This window comes from Phacochoerus africanus, chromosome X (genome assembly GCF_016906955.1).
Source record: "Phacochoerus africanus isolate WHEZ1 chromosome X, ROS_Pafr_v1, whole genome shotgun sequence".
Taxonomy (NCBI): domain Eukaryota; kingdom Metazoa; phylum Chordata; class Mammalia; order Artiodactyla; family Suidae; genus Phacochoerus; species Phacochoerus africanus.
This window is the reverse complement of record NC_062560.1, coordinates 94,312,320-94,334,488: the sequence shown is the minus strand read 5'-3', so window position 1 is coordinate 94,334,488 and position 22,169 is coordinate 94,312,320. Positions and strand designations below refer to the sequence as shown.

General features: G+C 45.4%; 1 protein-coding gene across 5 annotated transcripts in view; it reads right to left on the bottom strand.

Annotated features, from left to right (window-relative positions):
• The window catches only part of TMEM164 (transmembrane protein 164), a 184,868-nt gene that overhangs the window by 67,516 nt on the left and 95,183 nt on the right, over positions 1-22,169 (bottom strand). For all 5 annotated transcript variants that reach the window (XM_047765868.1, XM_047765867.1, XM_047765869.1 and 2 more), the window contains one exon: positions 12,812-12,878. In XM_047765868.1, coding sequence (XP_047621824.1) covers positions 12,812-12,878 — 67 coding nt within the window. The remainder of the gene's footprint in view (positions 1-12,811; positions 12,879-22,169) is intronic.

The window sequence follows — 22,169 nt, the reverse complement described above, 5'->3', positions numbered from 1 at the left end:
CATCTGGCAATTGCTCAAAAGGTTAGACACGGAGTTGCCATATGCCCCAGCAATTCCACTTGCAGGTATGTAGCCAAGAGCAGACAGTCAGATACCTTTATACAAATATTCGTAGTAGCACTATGCACAATAGCCAAAGGGTGGAAACAACCCAAATCTCCATCAATAGATGAATGGATAAACAAAATGTGGTATATTGTACAAAGGAATATTATTCAGCCAGAAAATGGAATGGAGTACTGATACATATAGCAACAGGGATGAACTTGAAAACTTCATGCTACGTGAAAAAAGTCAGTCAGAAAACAGCCACGTATTATGTGATTCCATTTACGCAAGATGTCTAAAGAGGCAAATCCATAGAGACAGAAAGGAGATAAGTGGTTGCCAGGGTCTAGGGAGGGGAGAGTACAGACACACCACTGATACAATGCTTGTGGGGGGAATGATGAAAATATTCTAAAGGTAAATCGTGGTAATGGTTGCACAACTCTGTAGTACACTAAATTAAACACCGAATTTAAAACACTGCTGTCTTATGGCACAGGAGGTTAAGGATCTGGTATTGTCACTACAGCAGCTCGGGTCACTGCTGTGGCACAGGTTCAGTCCCTGGCCCAGGAACCTCCACATGCTGCAGGCGCTGCCAAAAAATAAAATAAGATAAACTCGTAATGTGGAAATTCTAACCAATTAAACCCCCCTCCCAAACGAATGACTAAAGGGAGAGAGAACAAAGCAAGGCCTCATTTGCGGAATGCTTTTAAATGTTCAAAGCTGGAGCTGCCGTCGTGGCTCAGTGGTTAATGAATCCGACTAGGAGCCATGAGGTTGTGGGTTCAATCCCTGGCCTTGCTCAATGGGTTAAGGATCCAGTGTTGCCGTCAGCTGTGGTGTAGGTCAGACGCGGCTTGGATCCCACGTTGCTGTGGCTGTGGCGTAGGCCGGCAGCTGTAGCTCCAATTGGACCCCTTGCCTGGGAACCTCCATGTGCCGCAGGAGCGACCCTAAAAAGACAAAGAAGACAAATAAATAAATAAATAAATAAATAAAGTTCAAAGCTCTCTGCTAACTCTTTTTGGTGATCTTTTGTTACCTGCAATTTTTCTTCAATAACCTAGCTGTGCAGTAGAGAGAACAGGTGTCACTAATCCCATGTGCCACATGAGGAAACTGATCCTTGATGAGGTGTACTTGGTCAGCCCAAGTCCCAGTGCGAGGCACCATGGGCCCGGGGCAGGGCACAGAGCAGCACTGTACCAGCTGTACACTGGAACCGCCTGCGGTGCTTTTTAGAAATGATCACGTTTTGAAACTGGCTCTAGTGCTTCTAGTCCTGCAGCCAGGGTGGAGAAACACTGGTCCACAGACTAGAGAGAGAGAAACATTGCTTGGGGTAGTGGTGCAAGGCTCAAGGAGAAGCCAGAGGCTGTACCTTCTCATCTTCTAGGAAAACAGAACCAAGGTAAAGAAAGACCCATTAGGCCCTGGAGGCAAAAACCTGCTGCCTGCCACTGTCATTCACAGCAGCCTCTCTCCCCATAGGTTGGGCGCCTTGGGCGTCACAGACAAGCCCAAAGGTCCGGTTTTATTCAAATGGGACGAAAAACCCCAGAGCGGACCTAATTCACCTGTCAGGAGGGAGGAGAGAGGGCTGGCCAGCTCCCTAATCAAACAGACTGTCCAGGAATCAAATGCAAAAAAACAAAGGCACTGTTAGTCCATGTGGAAAAGAAATCCTGCCAGGGAATTTTAATCTCTCTCGGCAAGGCTAATTCAGAAACAAAGCCCCCTACGTTTCACCATCACCCAACCACAGGGAGCTGGGGCCAAGGCGCGGACGGCTACCATCAAAAGGCAGGTGTCAATCGGAATGTGCCTTGATTTCTAGGATAATGTCAGGAACAGTAGTAACAACAATAGCAGCTGGCGCTTAACCCTTACTATGTGCCAGGCACTGGGCTAAGTGCCCCACCTATGTCCATTCATTCAAGCACCAATTTACAGATAAGAAAATGAAGTCACAGAAGGTAGGTAACCTACTCAAGATCACATGAAAACAAAGAGAGAAGCCAGCCACAAAAGCAAGGACAGGTTGGCTCCAGGGTCAGCAACTTGGCCACTACACTATGTGAACGCTTAACACCCATGCAAAGGCAAAGACTTTGAGAGTACGCTGCAAACCACTGCTCAATGATTTCTCTCTCATTTTGGTGTTTTTCTGTATTTTCTCTTTTTTTTCCATTACGAATATATTACTTTTGTAAAGAAAACATTGCACGGTTGTAAAGACAAATGCACAAAAACCTCGTGCTTTGTGGCATTTTTTTACTATGATGAAAAATAACCACTTGCATTAATTGGTGGTCATTGCATTATTTCTAATCTTCTGTATTTCACAAATTTTCATCAGTAAATATGTCTTTTGTGTAATCAGGAAAGCACGACATTTTTTTTTTAAGGGCCGCACCTGTGGCATATGCAGGTTCCCAGGCTAGGGGTCAGTCGAATCGGAGCTGCAGCTGCCAGCCTATGCCACAGCCACAGCAATGCTAGATCCAAGTCGCAACTGAGACCTACACCACAGCTCAGGGCAACACTGGATCCTTAACCCACTCTGTGAGGCCAGGGATCAAACCCACACACTCATGGATACTAGTCAGGTTCGTAACCCGCTGAGCCACAACGGCAACTCCCAGGAAAGCGTCACTATTTTAAGTGGTCTTAACATTAATTCAGGAGATCCCTGGTGGCTTAGAGGGTTAAGGACCTGGTGTTGTCACTGCTGTGGCTCTGGTTACAGCTGTGGCACAAGTTCAATCTCTTGCCTAGGAACTTCCACGCACCATGGGTGCAGCCAAAAAAATTAATTCGTCTGGAGAAAACACCATCTGTCATCCCCCTGTCTTCACACCTAAGGTGTTATCCTGGATTTTCTCTGAGCAACACAGAGGTTCAGGTTCACTGATTCATTTACTCTATCATCCATGGATCCCCACCATGGGCCAGGTGCCCTTGCCCACAGAGACTAGTTATGATGGCAATGCTGGGAACTGGTGGACAGGCTGAATATACAGTCCAACCAAACTATGGGATGCTGAGCAGCTATTAGAAAAGAATGAGCTACATCCATTCCTGGAGAGATTGCAGAGTCTACTGTTAGGTTAAGGGGAAACATACTGGAATAATGTCTATAGTGCGGTGCCAATTATGCAGGAAACCTAGACTCAAACCAACCAACAACCCTAGAAATGTGAACATCTTTATCTACAATTATGAGCACAAGAAAAATATGGAAACCTATACACACTAAAAGACACAACTTAGGACTGAAAGTCACTGGGGTTAAAAGAATAGCTTTCTCTTTATACTATTCTGACTTAACGGTTTTTCAATGAGCATAATTTTTTTGGCCACATCTGCAGCATGTAGAGTTCCCAGGCCAGGGACCGAATCCAAGCCACAGCACTGACCCAAGCTGCTGCAGTGACAACACCGGATCCTTAACCTGTGGAGCCAGAAGGGTGCCGAGCATATATTATTTTTGTTAAAAGAAAAATTCCTGAAAGTATAATCAATCCTCCAAATCTCTAACGGGTATTGTATAACATTTACACAAAATCTTAAATTGGCTTAATTCTCGGAAATCAATCTAAAAAATTAGAAAAGAGGAGGGATGATGCCCATGGGCTTTGCTAATAGAACGATGGAAGTTCTCAGGTCAGTTCTGTCAATTCCTGTGTGTCCCTGTGAAAGTTATTTAAATTTTTTAAGTCTTAATCTGTAAAACAGAGGTACTAATGAGACCAAGGACAATCATTAGCTACATCCCTAAAACCGTTAACTTGCTTAAAAAATGATAGCCTGTCATCTGTCTTCACTGACCAACTTCACCTTGATCTGTTCTTACAAAATGTACACCCTCCAAGCTTCTTGTAGCTTAGAGACGATATCACAAGATTCCTTTAACTAACCCTTACAGATAATACCTCCCAGAGTAAGGGTGGTTTAACTTGTTTTTCAGGAACATGGAGCTAGTCTTGCCCAGCTCAAACTGCTTTTTAGGGCTGCATCCCTGGCACATGGAGGTTCCCAGGCTAGGGGTCAAATCGGAGCTGCAGCTGCCGGCCTCCACCACAGCCACCACAATGCCAGATCCGAGCCACGTCTGCGACCCACACCACAGCTCACGGCAACGCTGGATTCTTAACCCACTGAGCCGAGGCGAGGGATCATTCCCGTTGCGCCACGACGGGAACTCCTGATTTTATTTTTTGGCCACAGTGTGCCTCAAATTTTTTTTTTTTGTCTTTTTGCCTTTTCTGGGGCCGCACCTGCGACACATGGAGGTTCCCAGGCTAGGGGTCCAATCGGAGCTGTAGCCGCCGGCCTACACCAGAGCCACAGCAACTCGCGATCCAAGCCGCGTCTGCGACCCACACCACAGCTCATGGCAACGCCGGATCCTTAACCCACTGAGCAAGGCCAGGGATTGAACCCACAACCTCATGGTTCCTAGTCGGATTCGTTAACCACTGCACCACAACGGGAACTCCAGTGTGCCTCAATTTGATGGGGATCGCAATCCCCAGACCAAGGACTGCACCCGGGTCACAGCTATAAATGCACCGAATCTTAACCACTAGGCCACTAGGGAACACCTATGAATAACCATTTCTCTGCTGCACGCCTCAGCGTCTCAGCACGTGCTTGCTGCGCATCAGGCAAATGCGCCTGGTTCAGTAACACCAATACCCACCTCACAGGGTTTCTGCGATGATCGAAGACTAATAATCAATGACTAACGCTGACTGAAGGCTTCCTATTTGCCAGGTGTTATGGCACATGCTTTACACATATTACCTGATTTAATCCTCAGAAGTGCTTTAGAAGAGAGGCACTATTATAACCTCTCCCATACCATGGATGGGAGAACTAAAGCCCATACAGGTTAAGTCACTTGGCCAAGTTCCCACCCTCTCTTTTACACACACACACACACACACACACACACACACACACACACACACAAACACACAGCACAGTCAGGGTATGAACCTGGACCATCTGCTTCCTGAGTCCATAGTCCTAACAACTACACCAGGGTGAGATCTTTATATTTGTCAAAGCTTCTCTGGTCACAAAGCCTCATCTACGGGTAAGGAATTCTTGGTAGTGGTGGAAACACTGAAAAAGACACAGAAAATTTCAACACGACAAGGGCTATAAGACGTGACAGAAGAAGAGAGTGTCACAGGATTTCTTCCAGTGATTGGAAGAAATGGACTTCATGCCTCTCCATCCCGCTCTTCAGACGCTCAATCAGGACTTGACTGTTTCCTACCTCCACGCCTCTGGCCAGGGCATTCCCTTGGCTGAACTGCCTCCTTTCTCTGCAATTTGCATGCATATTCTCATCAACCTTTAAGGCTCAATTCAGGCTTCATTCTTCCATCAAGCCTTCCTGGAAGACTTCATCCAATGATGTCTCCAGGAGGCAGTGCAAGGGAGTGCAAAGTCCTCAGGTGTAGCTTTATGCTTACAAATCATGTAACTGACCAAGTCATTTAGCCTCTCTGAACCTCGGCTTCCCCAGAGGTAAACATCCATAAATTACCTGGCACAGGGTAGGTGCTCAATAACTGCTAATATTAATCCTCTTCCCGGTTTTTTAAGAACTCGGAACAATTGTGATTTAACAATTAAGCCCGCACTGCCTCGCCATTTTCCTTTTTCATGATCTGGACTCAAGCACTGCCATAACTTCTCAAGCCTTTATGCCTTATCTTTCAAACTAAACTGCAAGTTCCTCGAGAGCAGGGGACATACTCTGGTTGCTTTTGCACCCTCTGCAGCATATAACATAATAGCAGAGTGCTCAATAAAAATCTGGATTGACTGGTGTGGCTGTGCTGGATTCATGAAAGATGTAAGACCCTCAAAGATTAATGATAAAATAAGGGCACAAATTAGACACAGTCTAGGGTAGGCCCCTAAAATCTGGCTTGCACCAGGAACCCTAGGCTCTTTTTCAACACCCTCCGCATCCTCGTACATTTTGCACACATCTGATCAGAAACCCAGTGGGCTTTGGAGAAGTTGAGGCACAATTTTGCCCAAGTTGATTCTTCAGAAAACAAAAGAGTCTTTTTTTTTTTTTGCTTTTTAGGGCCGAAGTTGCGGCATATGGAGGTTCCCAGGCTAGGAGTCCAACTGGAGCAACAGCTGCCAACCCACGCCACAGCCACAGCAATGTGGGATCTGAGCCGTGTCTGCAACCTACCCCACAGCTCACGGCAACACCAGATCCTTAACCCATTGAGCGAGGCCAGGGATCGAACCTGCAACCTCATGGTTCCTAGTCAGATTCGTTTCCGCTGCGCCATGACAGGAACTCCTAAAGGCGTCTTTTGAAAACAAGCTTTTTATATTTTAAGTACTCTCAAGAAAGCAAAGGGACATTCTGTCCCTAGTTCAGGCCCAAAACCCAAACCATAACGTTCTTAAATAGCTCAGTTTGCCAGTCACGGAAATAACTTTTCTAGGTCAATTAGCACGTTTCGATGTGCCAATTAGCAAAGAGTGAGATTCTCAAACCTGTTAGCATTGGTGACAGCAAAGTTTCCCCAGCAGCACACACAGGTATAAGGTGTGCCGGCGGCAGAGTGACGGCCCAAGAACACTGAGGTAATGACGGTGGATGAGGGGTAGGAGGTCCAGAAATGAAAAATGTCATCCCTAACCTCTCCCCCTCAGTCTGGGAGTTAGGAACATTCAGGAGAACCATCTAATGGAGAAAAAAAAACTGGGCAGAAGCAGAGGGGTAGTAAAGGGAAAAGGGAACGAATGTGCTAGATCAACATGGATACACAATATGGGCAATTTTGATAATGAGAAAATAATATACTTGTGATTTTGAGGCTTGAGGAAGAAAGGAGCTTGATGAAAAGAATCATTATCATTCTTCTTCTTCTTATCCTAGCAGAAGACAAATGGTTGCAAACACAAATATAGGCCAGGCTTGAGTCTGTGGTCTGGGAGGAGGGCTGGCAGTATCTTCAGTTTCTTCTCTGTTTGCACTACCCCTTGCTCAGAACACTTTGCGTTCATAAGCAACTGTCATGGGCATCTGAGGGCAAAAGGCACCAGGCTTGGGATGCAGCTTGGGCCCAGTGCCTCATTCTGAGGACCAGACCACCACCTTTTCAAGATAAGAACTATATCTGAAAAGCAAATAAGCAACCATGTTGCAGAAGGTGCTTTAGCCTGGAATGGATGATATTCTTTGCTAAGGCCCAAGCATAGATAAGAAACCCAGCACTGGGGTTCCCGTTGTGGCTCAGCAGTAATGAACCCGACTAGGATCCATGAGGTCTCAGGTTTGATCCCTGGCCTCGCTCAGTGGGGTAAGGATCCAGCATTGCTGTGAGCTGTGGTGTAGGTCACAGATGCAGCTTGGATCTGGCCTTACTGTGGCTGTGGTGTAGGCCAGCGGCTACAGCTCCGATTCGACCCCTAGCCTGGGAAATCTCCACATGCCAGGAGTGTGGCCCTAGAAAAGACAAAAAAAAGAAAGAAAGAAACAAAATAGAAAGAAACCCAGCACCACTATCAGGCCAAAGAGCCACCAGCTATAACAAGGAACTCACAAACTAGGCAGCTCATCTATTCTTCAAACTGTGGACTATTGATAGCATGGGCTTAACATGGGATCCACGGATGGGCTTGTGGGTAAAAGGGGCAGGAGGCGGTGGTCTGTGTCCCTCCTGAAACTGTATGCAAACTGGTCTCAGTGCATCTGGAAGAGGCTCTGTAGTCCTCCTCAACTTACTAAGAAGCCTATGACCCAGCACTTTTAGATGAAGAGAAGCTAAGCGGCACCTCCACTCAAACCAGGTTCAAACTCACCCTGGTTTCAATCAGACAACTGGAAAAGGGCTCTGAAGTCTGAGGCAGGAGACCTGGGTTCTAGGGGCACCCACCTTGGCTTCTTAGGCAAGCCATTTATCCCTCTAAGTTCCCCCTTGAGAAGATAAGATTAGACCAGACAAGCTAAAAATAAATACTTCCATGATGCATTTCCCGGCCTTCCCTGAAGAAACAAAAGTGAACTCACCCTTAAGACACATCACCTGAAGCCAGAAAGAGACCTACTCTGCAACCGTGGTGGCAAAGAGCACTTACTTGTCATGTGGGCCATTGGAATCGCATTCTTTCTTCTAAGGTGTCAGCTTCTAAGATGGAGAACCAGGAGGGACCTGGGCATTCTCCAGCTGTTCTGCAGGCCCCATGCCAGCAAAGCCCAGGGTGGAGTGCGACGGCATGTGGAAATTCACCAATGGCCCAAATCCTTTAGCTGACAGGGGCAGCTTCCTCCAACTCCCTCAATCTCTTTCTTTATATATGTGAGTGTACGCATGTCTACGTTACTGGCATACACACCAATTAGTTCCTCTTATTTTCCTTGTTTCCTCATTATTGCTAATGGGGTGAGAGGGGGAGGATTAAAAGGATCAAGAGCCAAGAAGGAAGGAAGGGCAAAAGCAAAGTCAAAAGCTGACTTCCTGCCTAATTGGATCATTGGGCTTAAAGCATCGTCTACCCTCCTATGTCTTACTTAAAGTCAATCTGAGCTCAAATAAAGGGTTGCAAAGCAAAAAGTCCTGAAGGGCCAGGGTAGCCAGGGGGTCCCAACCATTTAAAATATCCAGACACCAGAACAAAGGCAACTGTCAAGACAGATGCAAATGGAGCCACCACCCTGAGCTTTTATTAGCTTCATTTTAGAAAGAGAGCACCAAGATGATGGACTAGAGTGATCGGAATCACTAGTTAAGAGAGCTCGTCAAAGAAGGTTCAATGTTCAGGAGAGTAGCTTGGGCCATTTCTGATAAGCTGGTTGGCTATAGCTTGACATTTACTTGGAAAGTTTTAGGTGTCATAACAAACATGATAGCAAATCTGCCATTAGAGAGGGAACTTGGGAAGAAGGGGGAAGGGAAAGGAAGAGAAGGGAGGGAAGAAGGGGGGGGGAAGGGAGGAAGGAGTTCCCTGGTGGCTAAGAGGGTTAAGGATCTGATGTCACTGCAGGGGCCTGGGAACTTCTGCATGCCATGGGCACAGCCAATCAGTCAATCAAAGGTTTTTTTTTTTTTTTTTTTTTTTAAAGAAGGGAGGGAGAGAGGGAGGGAGGGAGGGAGAAGGAAGAAGAGAGAAAGGGGGAATGAGGGAGAAATATTGTTTTCTGCATAGAGTAATAACACTGTGTGGGTCTGAATTTCGCCCCCTCCCAAATTCACGCTGAAGCCCTAATCCCTAGTACCTAGGCATGTGACTGTATTTGGTGATGATCCCTTTAAAGAGGTGAGAAATTTAAACGAGGCCATTAGGGTGGCCCTAATCCAATATGACTGGTACCCTTTTAAGAAGAGGATATTGGGACCCACAGAGGAACACAAAGGATATGCTTCACATGGAGAAAAGTCCACGAGAAGACCTAGCAAGATGGCGGCCATCTGCGAGCCAAGGAGAGAGGCTTCAAAGGCAACCAGCTCTGCTGGCACCTTGATCTTGGGGATTAACAATACCTTGCCTCATAAGTTGATTGTGAGGATTAAATAAACACCAGTCCATGTAAAAGCACTTAGAACAGTACTGGGCACAGAGTAAATAAGCACCTTAGAAGTGCCAACTGCTGTTGCTAAAAGCACCAAGGAAACATCACGGTCCTGGGGAAGATATACAGCTTTGGGGTAAGGCGATATGGATTCAATGAAAACTTCACCGCCAGCTTCCTAACCGACTTCAGGTACGTGAATGGGCCTTTGGGGGCCTTTATTATCATCAAGCTTGCACAGTGGGACCCACCGTCTCTGCTTATGCTCAGTGGCTCTACAAGGAGAAGACTATTTGGCTTCCTCTGGGGGAAAGGTCCCACTAGGAAGAGAGATGAAGGTGACCTGTTTAGAGGAACCATATCCACCGCAGCTGATGGCTGAGACTGGCCAGGGTTGTGGGCTACAAGGACTCAAATTCAGATCACCAACTCCAGGAGCCCAGGGGGACATTTTCTGCTGTCGCCTCCCTATCCTGGAATCTGATAGAGCTGCAGAAAATGGAGAAAGCAAGCATGTTCCTCCCTGCTTTGCCTGACCTGTCAATCTCCTGAGAAAACAGGAACAGGGTGACCAGACAGATAGGATGAGGCAGCCCTGGATGTGCTTCTCTGCCTAAGAGGTTACATCTGAGGCCGGGAGTAACTGGCTCCAGCACTGCTCCACATCCCAGAGCCAGGAAGGAATAGATTTTCAATCTGTTAGGCCTATACCAGCGTTAGGTACTATCCCCTATAGCTCTGGGACCAAGGCAGGCGTTGCAATTCTGCAGCTCATCAGGTGAAGTCAGGGAAGCCACAGCATGTGCAGGATGCAGGAGCAAGAGCAAAGGGACCTCCTTCAGCAGACTGGGCTTGTGGCCCCCAGCTCACAGGGGACCACTGATGTCACCTCTATGTGCCTGCCCTCTTCCCACCCCGGCATTCTCTACTTCAGGAGCTCAAAGGGTCTATCTCTGCAGTGCTTTTGACTCTTTAAGAAAGGCCATATGTCACCTGGGGATCCTATAAAAATGCAGATTCTGAGGCAGGAGGTCTGTAGAAGAGCTGAAATTCTACATTTCTAACAAGCTGCACCCACATGATGCGGGTCCAAGTCCTCAGCCACACTTTGAGTTACACACTTGGTGTAACTGAATTATGAGCACCTAGGACGCTGATTCTCCAAGAGTGGTCTGAGGACCCCAGCAGTCGATCTCACTTCGGGGCTTGTTACAGATCTTCATTTCCTGGCATCACCCCAGATCCTCGCAACCAGACCTTCTGTGGATGGGGTCTGGCAAGCATCAGTTTTTAACTTTTCAGATGACTATTATGGATATTCAGTTGCAAAACCAGATTTTGTGCGGTCCACGTTAGAAGGTGCTTTCTAGGGAGTTCCCTTGTGGCTCACCAGGTTAAGGATCTGGCACTATCATTGCAGCAGCTTGTGTCCCTGCTGTGGCGCAGGTTCAATCTCTATCCTGTAGCTGCCGGCCTACACCACAGCCACAGCAACACAGGATCCAAGCCTCCTCTGCGATGTACATCACAACTCATGGCAACGCCGGATCCTTAACTCGCTGAGCGAGGCCAGGGATCAAACCTCTGTCCTTGTGGATATTAGTCAGGTTCATTACCACTGAGCCACAACGGGAACAACCTGTTCATACTTGCTTTTAAAGTGTCCTGGGTGAGCCTAGACCATGCTGACGGTTCACAAATCACTGCTTTAGATAAATAACACGCACCTAGATAAGTCAAACAACCATAAGGGTATACATGAGTGTTGTGGAGAGGAAGCAAACAAATCCTTGGAGTGCCTGCAAGTGTAGCTGCGGTTGTGGGATCTGGAGGCTTGGGCCCTGCTCCCAACTCTGCCACTTAGAATTTCTGTGATGCCCTGAACGTCAGTTTCTCCCTCTGTAACAAGAGGCCATGATACTCGCCCTCAAACAACTGTTATTTGAAAAGACCTTGTAACCTATAAAATACTAACCAAAGAGGAAGGGCTCTCACTTTGAGATTTAAACGAAGACCTGAATGCATGAGGCGAATTTAAGACATGAAAACAGAGAGCCGGAGTTCCCATCGTGGCTCAGTGGTCAATGAATCCGACTAGGAACCATGAGGGTGCGGGTTCGAACCCTGGCCTCGCTCAGTGGGTTAAGGATCCGGAGTTACCCTGAGCTGTGGTGTAGGTCGCAGACACAGCTCATATCTCGCATTGCTGTGGCTGTGGTGTAGGCCGGGCAGCAACATCTCCAACTGGACCCCCTAGCCTGGGAACCTCCATATGCCGTGCGTGCGGCCCTAGAAAAGACAAGAAGACAAAAGAAAAAGAAAACAGAGAGCAGTAGGAAGAATTGTTACAGGTGATTTCTTTCCCTGAGCTCTCTCGCCTGACCTGCTCATCCCTCCTGTAGCCAGCCCAGTGGATGGGAGTCTGAGGACAGGGCCCTGACACCAGAGCCCTGCAGCTCCTGCTTCTCTCTGTGCTGGTTCATCACCCAGCCCCCTGCCACAGTGCCATTCTACCTGCTAGCCACTGGGGGGATGTGTGGGCCCAGCTGCCCTATGGATCTGGGGGAATCTAACTCTTGCCCAATGGGGCCCTTGGCTAAGCAGTCAGGCTTTGAGGCTCCCCAGCAGATTATTCCGGACCAGTGTGGCTGAGTCCACATGAGAAACCCTTAGGGTACCTGGAAGGCTCTGTCTAATGGGTGGGGTCCCCTTTCCTTAACCCTTCCAAGAGCATCTGCAGGTGTTTTTGCTCCCTTCAGGTTCTGGTCTAAACCCTTATGAAAGCTCCAGAGTTCCAGACAATATGCTCACCCCTGTCGAGCTCCACTGCATCCAGACAGGACTGCCTCAAACCTCCACAGTGAATGTGTAAGATACTGAAAAACCCACATGGACGGGTAGAGGATTAAGGGGTAGCAACTACCATGTAAAATAAATCAGCTATAAGGACATATTGTACAGCACTGAGAATGTAGCCTCTATTTTACGAAAACTTTACATGGGGTTTAATCTATAAAAGATATTGAATCACTATGTAGTGCACCCGAAACTAATACAATATTGTAAGTCAACTATACTTTAGAAAAATAAAAACTGACACGGCCCCATGGGCTGAGGATGAGGACAAGCACTGGATAACACAGGAGCGAGCAAATACCGTATGTTGCTGGTACGTTTTCAGAAGCAGCTACTTACCAGCCGTGTATTTACCACAGGAAACAGCAGGGCCAGAAGAGCTCCATTCAACATGTGCATCTGTAGCCTGGAGAGCGAAAAAGAGAAAGTGCAGGTCATGCTCTGATTCTGAGGCGGAGGCAGACAAAAATGTGTCAGGTTAGGCCATGCCAGATGGGAGAGCATGTAAACAAGCGGCTCTCTGTGTAAAATGGCACTGGCATTGGCACACATGCATCATAAATTAAGAGCAGCACATTTTGCATCAATGGCAATGCTCTGAGGAGCATCGGCACGGACTGAAAAAATCCCCCAGACACTTCGCGAACATGCTGCGGTTCCAACACTTCATTGCAGAATGAGCACCGGGCTCCCCTAGCATTCGGTCAGTGGCAATCTCTGCTCCAAGGGCTGCAGCTCAGGCAGCATTACAAAGGGGAACCAGGAGAGCCAGGTGTCATGTTATGACAGCAGACACATCTTCTGAGAGCAAGGCTGCTTATTTACACAGCCATTTCTGATCCTTTTCCCCAAGCGGTGGACCTGGGCATAAAAAGGCAGGGAGCCAAGTGCAATGTTTTGCAAATGCACTGCCCCTTCTTAGAAATACCTTCAGGGGCTGCTTCGGGAGGTGGGGAGGGCAGAAGTGGCAGCCTTCCAAGCTTTCTTTGATCCATTTTACATACCGGTTCGGTGACTTAAAAGCCAAACAAAAAAAGAAAAGGCAGAGGGGGGGGGGAGAGAAAGAAGAAAAGCACTGGTCTCCAGCATCAGGGAGTGAGACTGTTCCCCAAAAGGCAGACTTGTTAAAATGCACACTAGGAACCCTTTCTAAGTCTAGAACAAGCCAAGTCAGGAACAAACTGCTTGTGTGAGCTATGGGTGTGGATTGAAACAGCTTCCTTCATCGTCCCAGGCAAAGGGACGTAAAGGACTACTGAGGGACAAGCACAGAATGACAGTCTGGTCCTCCTGGAGCAGAGCTGATTGGATGGGTCACGTACAACCACCGCTGAGTCAACATGGCTTTTAGACCTCAAGTTCACTCATGGGCTCTCTCTTACACACACTCACACAGCAGCCTTGTGATACCCGGATCTCTCCTAGGCCCTGACTAGGACCTAGAGGAATGTCAGCTCTTCACCAGGAGCCCACGAAGTGTGCTGAAGACTAAGAGATGTTATAAGGCGCTCCAAGAGAACAGTGCGGAAGCCCCCAGGTCACTTTTTGTTTCTCCCAGTCCAGTTCTTACTGCCGTTCAGTGTTACCAAGGCCATGACCAAAGAGATGATGTGCACTTAACATATTCCAGGCAAGTATCGAATGAACTGCTTTATGTAAATGCTCACGGAATTTGTACAGCCATCTTGCAATTATTTTTTGCATTTTGTGGATGAGGAAACCAAGTTCAGAGAAGTGACTTCGTCCACGTCACACATAGGACAGTAAAGCCACAATGCAAACCTAGGTTGATCTGACTCCAGACTCCAAACTCTTATGTCCCTCGCACTATCTTGTTTCACAGCCTGCCTCCCTTCTTCCATTGCAAAAATGACCTCTGGTGGAGAGCTTAGAGATGCTCCGTTTTCCTTCCTTCTGCTTTCAGGGGTCTCTCTTACCACCTTCTGGCTTAATACGCTGTCAGGAGATGGCTGTTGGGAGAATGCTTCTAGGCCAGGCCAGGCCAGAGGTCCTAGAGTTTAACAGGGCTAGAGTTCCCACTGTGACTCAGTGGAAAGAAACCGGACTAGTATCCATGAGGAGGCGGGTTCAATCCCTGGCCTTGCTCAGTGGGTTAAGGATCCGGCGTTGCCGTGAGCTGTGGTGCAGGTTGCAGATGCAGCTTGGATCTGGTGTGGCTGTGGCTGTGGCTGGCAGTAGGAGCTCCGATTTGACTCCTAGCCTGAGAACTTCCATATGCTGTAGGTTCGGCCCTTAAAAAAAGAACAAGGCAACACTTGCCAGGGCTTAGCTTGGTCCTTCAAAGGGAGGAGACAACCAATGCAATGTCACTCCTGCCTCTCCAGCTTGGCCAGGCTACCACGTTTTTACAACAGGATCTTTCTGGGGGGTACCCTATGTTCGGAGAAACTGACTCTGGCTCTAGCCTCAATACCTGAAGCAGGGGTCATCCAGGCCTGGGGTGAAGTGACCTAACTCTTCCCCTGGACCCTCCTAGGTGACAGCCACAACATAAACACTCACCCTGGGAGGGGAAAAATCTGATAGTTCATGTAAAGCTGAACTCTAGTGCCAGGCTTTGCCACTGACCTTAAAAGAATGCTGGCATTTATACAAGGCCAAGTATGTATTTGGGCTCTAAAAGTTAAATCTTGAGAATGATGGAACTGATCCCAAAGGCCCATGGAAGGCCAAAGATAAAGAAGATAAACCAGGGGAGTTCCTGTCATGGCGCAGCGGAAATAAATCCGACTAGGAACCGTGAAGTTGCAGGTTCGATCCCTGGCCTTGCTCAGTGGGATAAGGACCCAGCATTGCTATGAGCTGTGACATACGTCACTGACGCAGTTCAGATCCCAAGTTGCTGTGGCTGTGGCCAGCAGCTGTGGCTCTGATTTGACCCCTAGCCTGGGAAACTCTATATGCTGCAGGTTCAGCCTTTAAAAAAAAAAAAGATAAAACCAACATCAGGATACAAAACGACTAATAAATTCCTATATAAATACAAGCCTTGTTCTGGGTCCTTGAAATTCAGTTTCACAAGCCACATATAGGCCAAAGGGTGAATGATCATTAATACATAAAAAGGCCTTGCATACCAATAATTACAAAAATATCTAATGTAAAATGAGCGCTTCCAGGTGCCAATCACTGGGCTAAGTATTCAAATGCATCATCTCATCTAATCGTCACAGTTTGTATTACAATCAGTATCATCTTCTCCAATTTCATAGCTGAGAAAACCAAAGCACTAAGTGATTAAGTGTCTTGGCCAAGATCAAACAGATAATAAGTGGCAGAGGGAGGGAGAAGTCACACACAGATTTTGCCAAGTTTCAAGCCTGTGTTTTGGCCTCTGGACCCTGCACTTCACATCCATGACATGAAAATGACACATGTTCCCTCTGTGTGTGTGGTGTATATATGTATGCACGCGCGTGTGTGCGTGCTTGCAGTGGGGCGGGGAGGGTAGCGAAGCTCATGCCTAAGAGCAATGTAACTCCTTGTGTGTTTTGCAGCAAAACTGCCCCAATTACACAGCTGCACAGCCCTCTACAGGCCCAGAGCGCAGCTCAGTGGGTAAATGACTGACCACATCAGAGGCAAGGGCTTTTGTTTTTGCTTTAAACCACCACTGGCCTGCCACTCAGATTTCTGTTAGATATTGAAAATGGAAAATGAGCCACTAGTCCATTAAGAGTTCCCTCAACCGTACAATGAGAAAAATAATAGTACGAACTCCCAGAATTATTATAAGGACTTGATAAGCATAAAGTGCTTAGAAAAACACATGGTATATAATGAGACTCATATACATGTTTCTTAAATGGCGAAATGCTCACCTAAAAGCCTCAAGATTAAAAGGGAATCACATGGGAATGTCAAATAGTTTTAAAAACTCAACGTGGTAGTTCTCTGGTGGCAAAGCAGACTAAGGATCTGGCATTGTTGCTGCTATGGTCATGGGTTCGATCCCTGGCCTGGGAATTTCTGCATGCTGTGGGCACAGCCCCCCCCCCCCAAAAAAAAAAACCCAAAAAACATAAAACACCTCAGTATGAGAAAGAGGCCAGAGAGCTCGAAAGCCAGATGGACTCTAGATCAGTTGGTCAAACTTAGAAATCGTCTTGCCAGCTCAAAGACTTAGCCATTACCACTGTCACAAATACTTTGTCAGCTTTTTTGTTTCTGTGGAGGATACTATGCTAAGTTAGCGTACTTAGTAAGAATCTGAGGTAATATGGCAAGTATTATGGGTTGAATTCTCTTTCAAGACCAATTTCATTTGGTTCACAAACATTAATCAATCCATTAGTGTGTGTCTAATATCACTGCAGGTGATATAAAGGAGATCAATATAATTAAGATGCAGTATTTGTCTTTTTTTTTTTTTTTTTTTTTTGCTTTTTAGGGCTGCACCCACTAGGGGTTGAATTGGAGCTCCTGCTGCCAGCCTACACCACAGCCACAGCAATTCAGGATCCAAGCCCCATCTGCAACCTATACCACAGCTCGCGGCATCACCAGATCCTTAACACACTGAGCAAGGCCAGGGATCAAACCCGCATCCTCATGGATCCTAGTTGGGTTCATTAACCACTGAGCCATAAAGGGAACTCCCTTCTTTATTTTCTTTTTCGTTTTTTGTTTTTTTTTTTTACGTAGTATTTGCCTTCAAAAATCTCACAATCTTATTGAGAAAGCAAGAAATTAAATAACTAGAAGAAATGTAGTATAATGGTTAAGAACTTGGTTTGGAATCAAACCTACATTCAAATCCCAGCTCTACCACTTACTGGCTGAGTGAATCTAGACAAATCACTTAAAATAAGTGTGTAAGTCTGAATGGCCATCATTCATAAGTCTACAAATAACAAATGCTGGAGAGGGTGTGGAGAAAAGGGAACCCTCCTGCATTGTTGGTGGGAATGTAAGCTTGTACAACCACTATGGAGAACAGTATAGAGGTACCTTAGAAAACTCTACATAGAACTACTATACGACCCAGCAATCTCACTCTTGGGCATATATCTGAACAAAACTTTCCTTGAAAAAGACACATGCACCTGCATGTTCACTGCAGCACTATTCACAATAGCCAAGACATGGAAACAACCCAAATGTCCATCGACAGATGATTGGATTAAGAAGATGTGGCATATATTCACAATGGAATACTACTCGGCCATAAAAAAGAACAAAATAATGCCATTTGCAGCAACATGGATGCACCTAGAGACTCTCATTCTGAGTGAAGTCAGAAAGAGAAAGACAAATACCATATCATATGATACCACTTATACCTGGAATCTAACATATGCCACAAATGAACCTTTCCACAGAAAAGTAAACCATGGACACGGAGAACAGATTTATGGTTGCCAAGGGGGAGGGAGAAGGAGTGGGATGGACCGGAAGCTTAGGGTTAATAGATGCAAACTATTGCCTTTGGAATGGCTAAGCAATGAGATCCTGCTGTGTAGCACTAGGAACCATATCTAGTCCCTTATGATGGAGCATGATAATGTGAGAAAAAAGAATGTATACATGTATGTGTGACTGGGTCACCTTGCGGTACAGTAGAAATTTAATACAACACTATAAACCAGCTGTAATGGAAAAAATAAAAACGATTATAAAATTAAAAAAAGAAAAAAAATGTGTGTCAGTCTCCTCAACCGTGGGGATAGTAAGAGTACAAATGAAAAGGGTTGTTGAGAGAATTTAATGAGGTAAGGCCATATAACGTGATCGACATAGTGCCTAAGACATAGTAAGGACTCCATACATGATAACTACTATAACCCTTAATAAACCAAGGTAAATAAATATCACATTATTACTCATAACAAGAAATGAAGCTTTTAAAAACACTTATGAGGAGTTCCCGTCGTGGTGCAGTGGTTAACGAATCCGACTAGGAACCATGAGGTTGCGGGTTCGGTCCCTGCCCTTGCTCAGTGGGTTAACGATCGGGCATTGCCGTGAGCTGTGGTGTAGGTCGCAGATGCGGCTCGGATCCCGTGTTGCTGTGGCTCTGGTGTAGGCCGGTGGCTACAGCTCCGATTCGACCCCTAGCCTGGGAACCTCCATATGCCGCGGGAGCGGCCCAAGAAATAGCAAAAAGACAAAAAAAAAAAAAAACCACTCATGAGATGACATATATCTGAATTTATCACTTGATTACAACCCACAAGGAACAGATAAAAAGTCATCTAATGGCTGGAAAGGAAATTCACAGAAAGGTATTCTCAAAGGAAATTATAAAATATTTTAAACTGGGAAAAAATTAAAATACAGCATGCCAAAATGTGTGAGATGCTTCTAACATTAAATTATTTTATGAGGAAAAAAAGTGTGGTCTCAAAGCAGTAACTCAAGATTTCACCTTAAGAATCCAGCAAAGGCAAAGCAAAATAAAGCCAAAGGAAGCAGAAGGAATGAAATAATAAACAGCAGAAATCAATGAAAGTAAAAACAAAAACAAGAGAATAAAATCAATGAAACCAAAAGCTTGCCTTTGAAATAGATGATAGAATTGATAAACCTCTAGGCAGAATGACATGGATAAAAAGAAAGAGTGCACGTTATCAGGACGGAAAGAAGGGATATCACTATAGACTCCCAGGAATTAAAAGGATAATACGGATAATTTGACAACTTAGGTAAAATAGAGAATTTCCTCTCAAACCATAAACTACCAAAACTCACCAAAGATGAAATATAGTTTCATCTGAATAGTCCCATTTAAAAAACTGAATACATATAAAATGCAATATTATTCAGCCACAAAAAAGGAAATTTTGCCATTTGTAACAACATGGATGGACCTGGAGGGCATCATGCTAAGTGAAATGAGTCAGACAGAAAAGGCAAATTCCATGTGGTCTCACTTATATGCAGAATCTAAAAAAACAGACTCAGAGACAAGATGGTGAAATAGAAGGACTCAAGCTCACCTCCTCTCCAAAATTACAAAACTTACAAAAGTACAACTAACTGCTTAACCACCATCAACAAAATAGACTGGAACCAAACTCATAGGTCTGGAGAACAACAGACTAGTGGCTGCCAGAGGCAGGGAGTAGGGGATGGGTAAAAATGTTGAAGGTGGCCAAAAGGTACAAACTTCCAGGTATAAAATAAATAAGTCATGGTGATGTCAAGCATGGTGACTATAGTTAAAAATATTATATTTGAAAGTTACTGCAAGGGCTGATCTTAAAAGTTTTGCATCACAGGAAAACAAAATCAAGAAAAAAATCTGCAACTATGTGTGGCGATTGATGTTAACCAGGCGTATCATGGTGATCATTTCATAATATATATAAATATCAAATCAATTATGTTGTATACTGGAAACTCACAATCTCATATGTTAATTGTACTTTGATTTTTTTTTTTTTGTCATTGTTGTTGTTGTTGTTGCTATTTCTTGGGCCGCTCCCACGGCATATGGAGGTTCCCAGGCTAGGGGTCCAATCGGAGCTGTAGCCACCGGCCTACGCCAGAGCCACAGCAACGCAGGATCCGAGCCGCATCTGCAACCTACACCACAGCTCACGGCAACGCCGGATCGTTAACCCACTGAGCAAGCGCAGGGACCGAACCCGCAACCTCATGGTTCCTAGTCGGAGTCGTTAACCACTGCGCCACGACGGGAACTCCTGATTTTTTTAAAAAAATGTAGTTAAGATCTTCTAAAAGAAACTCAGATGGCTTCAGTGACCAAGTCTACCAAATATTTATATCCTCTGGTCCAAACAGAACCGAAATATGCTTTTCTCAACTCATTTTATGAGGCTATTATTACCCAGATACAAAAACTAGAGAGCAGGGGGGAAGGGGAGAGGGGGAGGAGGGGAAGAAGAGGAGAAAGAGGAGGAGGAAATCTCAAACTAAACTAATTTCCCTCATGAACACAGACACTAAAAATCTCAATAAAATGTTAGCAAATCTAAAGCAGCAACATAAAAAGAACAATACTCTATGACCAAGTGGGGTTTGTCCTCATAATGAAAGAAGTTTTTTCTTTTCTTTTTTTTTTTTTTGGTCTTTTTGACTTTTCTAGGGCCACACCTGTGGCATAAGGAGGTTCCCAGGCTAGGGGTCCAATTGGAGCTGTAGCCGCCGGCCTACACCACAGTCACTCAACTCGGGATCCAAGCCATGTCTGCAACCTACACCACAGCTCACGGCAACACCAGATCCTTAACCCACTGAGCAAGGCCAGGGATTGAACCTGCGTCCTCATGGATGCCAGTAAGGTTCGTTAACCACTGAGCAATGACGGGTACTTCCCCCCGCCCCTTGTTTTTTTTTTTGGTCCTCATAATGAAAGGTTGATTCAATATCTGAAATTCAATTAATGAATTCCACCAAATTAACAGTGTAAAGAATAAAAAGTTGATCAGATCAACTGACACAGAGAAGGCATTTTTCAAAATCCAGTATCTTTTCATGATTAAAAAAAAATACCAGCAAACTAACAACGAGGGCGCTTCCTCAATCTGATAAAGGACATTTTTAAAAAACAGTACGCCCCAAATCATACTTAAGAATGAAAGACTAAACGCTCCCCACATTAACATCAGGATCAAGACAAGGGTGCTCAACATCATACCAGCAGTCTTAGCCAGTGCAACATGGCAACAAAAATAACAGAAATTGGAAAGGAGGAAATAATACTATCTCTGTTTGCAAAGAACTGTATCTGTAGAAAATCTCAAGGAATTAACAAAAAAATTTCCTAGAATTAATGCATGTTTTTTTTTTTTTTCACTTTTTTAGGCCTGCACCTGTGGCATATATGGAAGTCAGGGGTCAAATCAGATCTGAAGCCACTGGCCCACACCACAGCCACAGCAACGCCAGATCTGAGCCGCATCTTTCACCTACACCACAGCTCATGACAACACCGGATCCTTAACCCACTGAGCAGGGCCAGGTATTGAACCCTCGTCTTTGTGGATACTAGTTGGGTTCATTACCACTGAGCCATAATGGGAACTCCTAATACATGATTTTAAGCAAGGTTGCAAAAGTGCAAGGTTGCAAAATTGCAAGGTCAACACACAAACATCACTAACATTTCTACATCATAGCAGTGTAAAACTGGAAACAAGTTTTCAAAAAGATATACTAGTTACAGTATCTCCCCCCAAACTGAAATATTTAGGTATAAGTCTACCAAAATGCGTACAGAATCTGTATGCTGAGAACCGCAAAAAAGCTGATTAAAGACATCAGAGATCTAAATAAATAAAAAGAGGAGTTCTCATTGTGACTCAGAGGTAACGAACCCGACTAGTATCCATGAGGATATGGATTCAATTCCTGGCCTCACTCAGTGGGTTAAGGATCCAGCATTGCCGTGAGCTGTGGGGTAGGTCACAGATGCAGATCTGAGGTTGCTGTGGCTGTGGCGTAGGCCAGCAGCTGCAGCCCCAATTTGACCCCTAGCCTAGGAACTTCCATATGCTGCACGTGCAACCCTAAAAAGCAAATACATACATACGTACATACATACATAAAAATATATATAACGTTCACGGGGTGAAAGGCTCAACATGAGAAAGATGTCAATTCTCACCCAATTACCTATAGATTTAATGCAGTTTTGATTTTAAAAAAAGCACCTTAACAGTTCCCATTGTGGCTCAGCGGGAACCTAACATAGTGTCCATGAGGATGTAGG